This window comes from Garra rufa, chromosome 24 (assembly GCF_049309525.1).
Source record: "Garra rufa chromosome 24, GarRuf1.0, whole genome shotgun sequence".
NCBI classification, from domain to species: domain Eukaryota; kingdom Metazoa; phylum Chordata; class Actinopteri; order Cypriniformes; family Cyprinidae; genus Garra; species Garra rufa.
The window spans coordinates 33,699,769-33,710,886 of NC_133384.1; the positions used below are offsets into that span (position 1 = coordinate 33,699,769).

The 11,118-nt window shown below is 29.5% G+C and overlaps 1 protein-coding gene across 1 annotated transcript; it reads right to left on the reverse strand.

The window, feature by feature from the left end:
- Positions 1-1,106: 1,106 nt before the first annotated feature.
- tmem241 (transmembrane protein 241) lies at positions 1,107-9,615 on the reverse strand. Its single transcript, XM_073830957.1, has 15 exons — positions 9,471-9,615; positions 9,253-9,299; positions 9,087-9,164; positions 8,922-9,003; positions 8,727-8,804; positions 8,527-8,552; positions 6,875-6,926; positions 6,701-6,749; positions 6,560-6,605; positions 5,959-5,994; positions 5,828-5,862; positions 4,659-4,728; positions 4,402-4,495; positions 4,202-4,272; positions 1,107-2,782 (listed from the first exon to the last, which is right to left on the reverse strand). Exons 1-15 carry the CDS (start codon positions 9,540-9,542, stop codon positions 2,725-2,727), a joined length of 894 nt encoding a protein of 297 aa, XP_073687058.1. The 5' UTR covers positions 9,543-9,615; the 3' UTR covers positions 1,107-2,724.
- Between the last annotated feature and the right edge of the window lie 1,503 nt (positions 9,616-11,118).

The following is an 11,118-nucleotide window of genomic DNA, read 5'->3' on the forward strand; positions in this document are numbered from 1 at the left end:
ATTATGGTTATTGGTATCAGATATTTTCACAACCGATTTGCCGATAAAATAATTTAAAATCATTTAAAGAACGTTTTTATCAGAGCCTCTGTTATTCTTCATTTTGACATTAATTTTCATTAATGTTTTTCAGAGCTGACGCTGATACCAATTATTACAGATCAAGTAGACCGATAACCAATATTTTGAATGTTGAACCATAACAATGTTTAATATCGGCCCCGATAATCGACCAGGCCAATATATATTAGAGGTCAACTGATATGTGTTTTTCAGAGCTGACACTGATACCAATTATTACAGATCAAGTAGACCGATAACCAATATTTTGAACCGATATATATGTCTGGTGTGAAAATTAAAATTAATGTCAAATTTAAGAATAACAGAGGCTCTGATAAAACTTTTTTTAAATGCTTTTAAATTATTTTATCGGCAAATCGGTTTTGAAAATATCTGATACCGATAACCATAACAATGTTTAATATCGGTGCCGATAATCGACCAGGCCGAGATACATATACATATATATATATATATATATATATTAGAGGTCGACTGATATGTGTTTTTCAGAGCTGATGCCGATACCCGATATTTTGACCCGATATATGTCTGGTGTAAAAATTTTAATTAATGCCAAAATTAAGAATAACAGGGGCTCTGATAAAAACTCTCTTTAAATGCTTTTAAATTATTTTATTGCCAAATCAATTTAGAAAATATCCAATACTGATAACCATAACAATGTTTAATATCAGCACCGATAATCAACCAGGCCAATATATATATTAGAGGTTGACTGATATGTGTTTTTCAGGGCTGATGCAGATACCAATTATTACAGATCAAGTAGACCAATAAGCGATATTTTGAACCAAAATTAGTTTGTATAGTCAAAATTAAGAATAACAAGAGCTCTGACAAAAACTTTCTTTAAATGCTTTTTAAATTATTTTATTGGCAAATTGGTTTTGAAAATACATGTTAAAATAAATGTTGTGTAAACTACACACCAAGAGTAAATACGGATATGTAATATTGCTTCTGTGTTTGATGATTTCATTTAATTTTTTTAACAGAAAAATAAGATAAAAAAACAGAGATTGTCAATGAAGTTGTTTTATTTAGTACAGCAAAAACTGATTTAAAATACTAGAAAAAGTTATTTCATAATAGAATGTAATACATAGGTCAATTTCATAATAGAGGCTTTAGAAATACAGTATAATACAATGTGGCTCCAAAAATACAGTAAATGTCAATCAGTTCAAAATGATTTGGGGAGTTCTTTCTATATTTGAAAAACCTAGATACCCTTAAAAACAATATTATAACTGTCAACCAACTTGCAATAATTATAAATAATGTTTACATGGACAACAAATACATTTTACTAATAACAATAACATGTTTATTATGACTGCCATTATGTAAAAAAATATTTGTATGTATTTGGTTTATGTTTACATACAGAGTACTGATGTAAGATGTGACAGTATTCAGGATATGATCCAGGAATCTCAAAAGCAAACACTTCAGGACAATGATGTGCAAAGGTCAAATACTAACAGCAAATACAAACGTTGCTGGTGAAAAATACTGGTCTAAATCAAGTGACTAGAATGAACTGGCCATATTTATACAAATTACAATGTAGGACTAAAAGAATTATGGTAAATGGTAAGCATCTACTTTTTTCTGCTATCCCTGGTTTAACATGTAACTACGGAAGCACGTTTCCACCACAGAATAAGCAATAAAAAAAGAAAATTGTGACTTTATCTTACAATTTTAATTTTTTTCTTGGAATTTCAAAAAATCTGAATTGTGAGATATAAACTTTCTGACTGACTTTCACTCAATTCTGAGTTAACATCTTAGAGTTATATATTTTTTTAATTCTGACATTTAGCATTTTTTTCACCACAGAATAAAAAAAAAAAGTACTACCAAGCCTGCATTTTTTTATTCTAAAGTACAGTAAAAACAGTAAATTAAAAAAAATAATATTTGTACTATTTCAAATAACTGCTTTCTTTTTGAATATATTTTAACATTTAATTTATTCCTGTGATTTCAAAGCTGAATTTTAGCATCATTACTTCAGTCTTGTATTCTGATTTGCTGCTCAGATAAACATGTATTATTGTTTACAGCTTTGAAATCACAGAAATAAATTACGTTTTACAATATATTCAAATAGAAAACAGTTCGTTTTTAATTGTAATAATATTTCAGAATATTACTGTTTTAACTGCACTTTGGATCAAATAAATGCAGGCTTGGTGAGCAGAAGGGACTTCTGTAAAAACATTAAAAACAATTCACAATTCAGACGTTTCTTATCAAAAGTACAAGTTTATATCTTGCAACTGCAATTTAACATCTCGCAATTTTAACCTTTATTTCCTCAAACGTTTCAATTTTTAATAGAATTGCAAGAAAAAGTCAGAATTCTGAAATATAAACTCAAAACTGCAAGAAAAAAGTCAGATTTGTGAGATTTAAAAAAAATCTAAATTATTTTTTTTTTTATCTTGTGGCAGAAACATGCTTCCATATGTAACAAAAAAGAAAAAGAAAAAACTGTTTTGGGTGTTGCAAGGTGAAAATAATCTCATTGAGGCAATCCCCTTTGGTCAATTTATAAAACTCCTATAAAGAGCTGGAGTGACTTATTTGGAAAATCTTCAAAGGCACTGGCCATATTCTTCAGCAAACTTATTTAAATCTGTCTGAATAGACAAACAAGGCCTCTCCGGAATAGTTCAGGATGATGCTTATGAGAGAAACAAAAACAATATAACATTTATTTCATTATTTATATATAATATTATATTCTGTAAGTTAATAGATACCTTAGACTTAAAGGGATAGGTCACCCAAAAATGAAAATTATGTCATTAATTGCTCACCCTCACATTGTTGCAAACCTGTAAGATCTTCGTTCATCTTTGGAACACAAATGAAGAAATTTTTGATGAAATCCGAGAGCTTTCTTACCCGGCATAGACAGCAACACAACTACCACGGTCAAAGCCCAGAAAGGTAGTAAGGACATCAGTGGTTCAACTGTAATTTCTTTTTGTGTGCAAAGAAAAAAAAAAAAACTACTTTATTCAATGATTTCAGAGAGTCATTTAGCTCTCGGATTTCATTAAAAATATCTTAATTTGTGTTCCGAAGATGAATGAAGATCTCACGAGTCCGATATTTTGAACCGATATATATGTCTGGTGTAAAAATGAAAAATGAATGTCAAAATTAAAGAATAACGAGGGCTGACAAAAACTTTCTTTAAATGCTTTTAAACTATTTTATCGGCAAATCGGTTTTGAAAATATCTGATACTGGTAACCATAACAATATTTAATATCGGTGCAGATAATCAACCAGGCCGATATATATCAGAATTTGACTGATATGTGTTTTTCAGGGCTGATGCTGATACCAATTACAGATCAAGTAGACCAATAACCGATATTTTGAACCGATATACTGTATATGTCTGGTGTAAAAATGAAAAATTAATGTCAAAATTAAGAATAACAAGGGCTCTGACAAAAACTCTTTAAATGCTTTTAAATTATTTTATCGGCAAATCGGTTTAGAAAATATCCGATACCAAAAACCATAACAATGTTTCATATCGGCCAGGCCGATATATATATATATATATATATATATATATATATATATATATATATATATATATATATATGTGTGTATGTATGTATGTATATATATATATATATATATATATATATATATATATATATATATATCCAAAGATGAACGAAGATCTTAATACATTTTTTTTTTTTCTCAAGATCTTCGTTCATCTTTGAAACACAAATTAAGAAATTTTTGATGAAATCCAAGAGCTTTCTACCCTGCATAGACAGCAACACCACTAACGTGGTCAAAGCCCAGAAAGGTAGTAAGGACATTCATAAAATAGTCCATGTGACATCAGTGGTTCAACCGTAATTTCTTTTTGTGTGCAAAGAAAACAAAAATAGCGTCTTTACTCAACGATTTCAGAGGGTCATTCAGCTCTCGGATTTCATCAAAAATATCTTCATTTGTGTTCCGACGATGAACAAAGATCTTACGGGTTTGGAACAACATGAGGGTGAGTAATTAATGACAGAATTTTCATTTTTGGGTGAACTATCTTAAACTGTTCTGTACTCACCAGCACAGAGTCACGGGGCTGAGCACAGTGTTGAACGTGGAAAGGAAAAAAGACAGACCTGATGCCAGTATCTGCATGCAAGGAGAAAAGAAAAACAATTGCACGGTTTACATTTCCATTTTTATTTAAAGTGCTGTACTGTAGACACCCAACAAAGAATAATTGTGGTTCAAAATATAATTTTCAGAGGTCAGTCTCACCTTAGCCAGGAAGAACCAGACTCCACAGTGCTCCGGAGACAGACTGCCCTTTAATTTCACGGTTGCCAGCATCAAACAAAAGCTGAATATAGCACTACGAAATGAAATTCTAATGAGCATAAGATTTGCAAACACAATCAATTACATTGAAAACAATGACAATGCATCACTCATTTGGGACTTTTTGCAGGTTAAATCCTCACTGTAAATAGCCATGCATTAGTACATTTATGATTTCCGCTGAATGTTTGTCTCACCTGCCCAAGCAGCCAGTGTGGAATCTGTATGAGGTCAGGAGAGGGAAATCTAAGGCACCGGACAGATCACCTGAAATACAAGTGCACATGGAAAAGTACTATTATTATGTAAAATTAAAGGCTGTAAACAAAAATGTTACCCTGGACCACAAAACCAGACTTCAGTAGCAAGGGTATATTTGTAGCAATAGCCAAAAATACATTGAATAGGTCAAAATTATCAATGTTTCTTAAAGGTCCACTGAAGTGCCTTGAAACATGCAGCGTTATTCTATGTGGTGACATACTTTTAACTGAAACAAAAACATATCGCCCAGCCCCGCCCACTAATTTTGAATAGCCAATAGTGTTCTATTAATATCTGCTCAGGCAAGAGCCGTTGAGCTCGGTAAAGCCGCATTTGTAGCTTATGGCAGCCACAGACTAATTAATAACCCCACAGATTCAATATGAAACTTGCTAAAACGAAATAGTGATCGTAATCATGCTGAGGCTGTGTAATTTAATACATGCCGTCCGCACATAGGAGCGCATATGATCTGCTCCGGGTTAATGCGTCTCTGTGTAGGGGGCGGGACAATACGGACTCTGGAGAGCATTTGATTGGACAGAACGTTTGATTGGAAACTGAAGTGCACGGTGATATCATCCAAATCCTTGATTCATATTGGCGGAAGTGACGAGACTGTAAGTTTTGAATCCCCATATCTTGTAAAAGCGAATTTTGTCTTTGTTTTGCAGCACACTAGCTTATAGATAACCTTAAGGCTAATATATTCATACTAAAAGCCAAAAAACTTTAATTTTGATTTCAGGGGGACTTTAAGTAAAGATCATGTTCCATGAACATTTTTTGTAAATTTCCTATCGTAAATATATCAAAACTTAATATCTGATTGGGAATATGCATTGCTGAGAAGTTCATTTGGACAACTTTAAAGCTGATTTTCTCAATATTTTGATTTATTTGCACCCTCAGATTGGAGATTTTCAAATAGTTGTATCTCAGCCAAATATTGTCCTATCCTAACAAACCATACAGCAATAGAAAAACATTAATTCAGCTTTTAGATTATGCAAAAATCTCAATTTCAGAAAATTGACCCTTATGACTGTTTTTGTGGTCCAGGGTCACAAGTAATATAGTAACATAAAATGTATATTATTACCTGTTGAGTATGCAAGAGAGGCAAGTAACAATGAGCTAAAAAAGAAGTGTAAAATTAGCTGGGGTTGAAGAAAGGTATGATATCTCCTTAAAAATCTGAGAGCATATCAAGTTTCATATTTGTCCATTTACCTGGTCACATAGTTGATGAACTGCTCATCAAGCTCACTGTAATATTAAACATTAAAAAGGACATTTATTATGAGACTTGTACTTGTATTATGTTACCAGGCATCTACTTCTAGCATAAGAAATAACAATACACATACACAACTTCTGAAAGTTTAGGGTCAGTATGGATGCATTGTTATTCAGTAAGGATGCATTAATTTGGTCAAAAGTGACATTAAAGACTTTTATAAAGTTTAAATATTAAATATATAAAATATCAATCCACATAACTGCTTACAACAGTTATAATAATTATAAATGTTCCTTGAACAGCAAATCAGCATGCTAATATGATTTCTGAAGAATCACTGAAGACTGTAGTAATGATGCTGACAATTCAGCTTTGATCACAGGAATAAATTACATTTTAAAACATATTCAAATAGAAAACAGTTATTTCAAATAGTAATAATATTTCACAACATTGCTGATTTTATCATATTTTTGATCAATTAAAAGCAGCCTCGGTAAACAATAAGAGGCTTCTTTAAAACAAAATGCTATAAAATAATCTTACGAACCCCAAATTTTAAACGATAATGTAAATAAAACACGAAACCACCTCAGAAGGTTTGTCTTTGTGTTCTTCTGGAATACTTTATATGCACCTAAATTAGAAAAGAGACCAGGGAAAACACACTTAAATGTGACCAGATCTTAAGTTTGTCTCTGAAAGTCCCGCAACAAATAAATCCACACTCACCAACACAGAACAGATGGATGGACGCCCATGTGTAGCCACTGGGACCAAACTGAGAGATGAGACATATAGAACCATAAAAAGGACACATGAAATGGAGATTTTTACTGTTACAGGAAACATAAATATTGATACTCACGAAAAAATATATAAAAATATGTCTGTGGGTGAACTTACCCGTGGATTGTATAGCATAACACTGGTGGCGGATCCCAACAACATACACACACTATAAAAAATATAATTTTATTAAATGCATCTATAGTTTTGTCCTTTCTTCTGTTTTTAATACAACATTTGTTTAAGAATCCCAATTCATATCACAGCAAATTAAAGATTTTCTATCTTAGTACTTAAGTCTTGTTTTCCAGTACAAATATCTAAACATTTTTGCTTAAGATATTAAGTATTTTTCTGAAAAATGTATCAAAATTAAATGACTTTATGCCTAAAACAAGGAAATTGTGACTTTTTATCTCCCAATTCAGACTTTTTTCACAGAATTGTGAGATATAAACTCACAATTGTGTGTTACAAAATCAGAATTATGAGATATAAACTTGCAATTGCGAGTTATAAAATCAGAATTGCGAGATAAAAACTTTCTTCTTACAATTGCGAGTTTGTATCTCGCAATTCTGACTTTTTCTCTCAGAATTGTGAGACATAAATTCACAATTGTGCTATAAAATCTAATTTTGCAGGTAAAATGACTGATATGACACAATTGCAAGATATAAACTTGTCATAATTGTGAGTTTGTATCTTGCAATTCTGACTTTATTTCTCTAAACTGCGAGTTTATGTCTGGCAATACTGACTTTATAACTCACAATTGTGAGTTTATATCTCATAATTGCTTAAGATACTAAACTTTTTCTGAAAAATGTATCAAAATTAAATGACTTTATTCCTAAAACAAAGAAAAACATCTGCCAATGAGGTAAGAAAAATTTCTTACATTTTTTATTTTTTTTTCAGTAAACTTTATTTTTATACATTTTTCAGAAAACAAGATTTGTTATCTTGTGTCATTTTGCTTCTCAAGTAAATATATCTTGATTTTATATATAACTCAATATAGATATAATACGAGATATAAACTCACAATTTTGAGAAATAAAGTCAAAATTGCAAGATATAAACTCTATAAACAATTATGACGAGTTTATATCTCGCAATTGTGTCTTTTTTCTCAGATTCTGAGTCTTTTTTCCCCCTCAAAATCACAATTGCTAGTTTATATCTCACAATTCTGAGAAAAAAAAAATCTGAATTTTCTGCAACTCGATGCAAACTCGCAATTGCGAGTTTTTATCTCACAATTCTGACTTTTTAACTCACAATTGCAAATTTAGCTCATAATTCTGACTTTATAACACACAATTTCAAGTTTATATCTTACAATTCTGACTTTATAACACACAATTGCGGAAAAAAATCAGAATTGTGAGTTTGTATCATGCAATTCGGAGAAAAAAAAGTCAGAATTTAGAGATTTTATCTCACAATTCTGACTTTATAACTCGCAATTGCATGTTTATATTTCAGAATTCTGACTTTATAACAAACAATTGCGAAAAAAAAGTCAGAATTGTGAGATAAAAAGTCACAATTGCTTTTTTTAAAACAATTTGTTCAGTGGTGGAAACATGCTTCCATATAAGATTGACTATTTCTACTGGAAAACAAGATTTTGGTTTGTTTTCCAGTAAAATACTAAGGAAGAAAAACATTTTTACAGTGTTGGTATAAGCATAAAAAGCATTTAAGAGCATAAACAAGCTCTTTTTAAGTTTCTTTGGACTATTTGGTTGAGAGAAACATACCTTAATAATTTTATCCATGGGGGTTTCTAAATAATGCAAATATAAAGAAACTTAAATTATTATATCTGAAATATTACAAGGGCATTATGGAAGCAAGCTATATGATTTCTAATCCTTCTAAATACATTTTAAAGGTAAAAACATGCAAATAACTAGTTTTAAGTTAATTCCCACAGAATAGCAACTGAATTCAGACTCACCGCTCTGTGAGTTACAGTTACGATGAGAAAAGCAAAGGCTTCTGAGACATTTTGTAACACGAAGAAAAAAGGAATGGGCTAAAAGGAAGCAAAGACAGACTTGTTTCAACATAAGCGAACTCAAAAGTTGAAACAATCAGTCCAAGCACAGGAAAGACCCTGAAGTTCATATTTAAACATATTTTTTGTACTTACTAAAAGTGACAGTGCTTTGGACCCAGCATAAATGTTACCAATAAATAAGAAGGACCCAGGAAGCTGGGAAAAAGCTGCAGATCTGAATAACAAATACACATATTAATAAACAGATCAACAAATAATAATCCATGTTTTTATATAAATGCATATTTATTTAAGTACCTGGATAAGCCATTGATTTCAACCCAACCCAGTTTCCATGTAACCAGCAGCAATAGAGCCCCAGTGGAAGTCTGCCAACTGAAAAAAGTCAATTAATGATAAGCATAAATATTGAAATATCATGTAAATGAAGAGCTGAACTTCAAACCGAGTGATAAATACTTACCCCTGAAAAATGGTTGGAAATGTAAACTTTAAGATAGACAGGACATACTGTAAAACAAAAAGCAGTTACCTCAAAGCATTACTATAATTTAATAATCTAGGACACACAGTGAACTACAACACAAAACGCATTTTAGAAAATGCATTTTTGCACATGCAATACAAAAAACAACAGGATGAACACTGATGCTGTCAATGAGTACAATCAAGTCAGTTTACCTTATTTGTGAAGTAAGATGCTGTGAAAAAGGTGTAGAAAACTAGAGCAAGAATCACTCGAGCAACATTCATTGGATTGGATGCATCAGTCGCACAGCTCCTCTAATACTCTTCTTTAATATTCTGATTTCTCATCTGTACTTCCTCTGTTCGTAGGCCACGCCTACTGTGACACGCAGCACATTTTTTTAACAAATAAAAGTCTCGATGAAATCAGCTTTAAATGTGAAACGCGTTTTTGAACAGCATACTGGAACAAGAAACATATTTTTTATAGGGTCAAAGACGTTAAGATGACCACATAAACAGAAATTTACAAAAGTGATTTTATGTCCATCGAAAGCACATTAAATGTAAGTAAAGTGTCTACTTTTAAGGTTTCAAATATGTTTTTGGTCAGTAATGAAAGAATAATAAAATTTGGTTGAAAAAATTGTACATTGTCATTCGGTGTAACACAATATATATGTCAAAATTCAAACAACATGCTTATTCTGACTTGTATATATTAAAATATAAAAAAACAAGGGAGCATATTAAATTTTATTGTGTTTTAAATTAGTTAAAATATTGACAAATGGGCAAATTATAAAAACGTAGAATTACAACTAATTAGTATTTGAGATTTTTACACTGAATGATATTTTAGTGGGTGTATTTTAGAAAAACAGAAAATAATATACATTGAATTATATTATATTTATTATATATATAATATTACTATTAAATTATACCATATATATATATATATATATATATATATATATATATATATATATATATATATATATATATATATATATATAAATGATTTTTTAAACATATTTAAGATTATAGAAATAAAATAAAATTATATTATATAAAATAATATACATTGAATTAAAACAAAAACACGAAAAAATACTATATAAATTAATAAATTGTTTTTATAAAAAGTGAATTTAAAAACAAATTATTAATAACAACCTCAAAAGACTGTTTTGGTATTACAATAAAATAATAAACTTGATCAATATACAATTTAGTTCTCATATATAAAAAATGATTTTTTTAAAACATATTTACGATTATAGAAATAAAATAAAATTATATTACATAAAATAATATACATTGAATTAAAACAAAAACACGAAAAAATACTTTATAAATTAATAAATTGTTGTTATAAAAAAATGAATTCAAAAACAAATTATTAATAACAACCTCAAAAGACTGTTTTGGTATTACAATAAAATAATAAACTTGATTAATATACAATTTAGTTCGCATTTATAAAAAATGATTTTTTTAAACATATTTACGATTATAGAAGTAAAATAAAATTATATTACATAAAATAATATACATTGAATTAAAACAAAAACACGAAAAAATACTATATAAATTAATAAATTGTTGCTATATTTTAATTATTACCATTTATATGCCAAATTAAATAATTAATGATTTTAAGTGTATTTTTAAGCAAACAGTTTCTTCCATCAAAGGACTCTTTTAAAAATACATTCAAACAAGGATAAAGAAATTAATTATAACCTCAAAAGAAAGTTTTGGCATTATAATAAAATAATAAACTTGATCAATTTACAATTTAGTTTGTATGTATATATAAAATGTTTTTAAACATATTTACGATTACTATATAAAT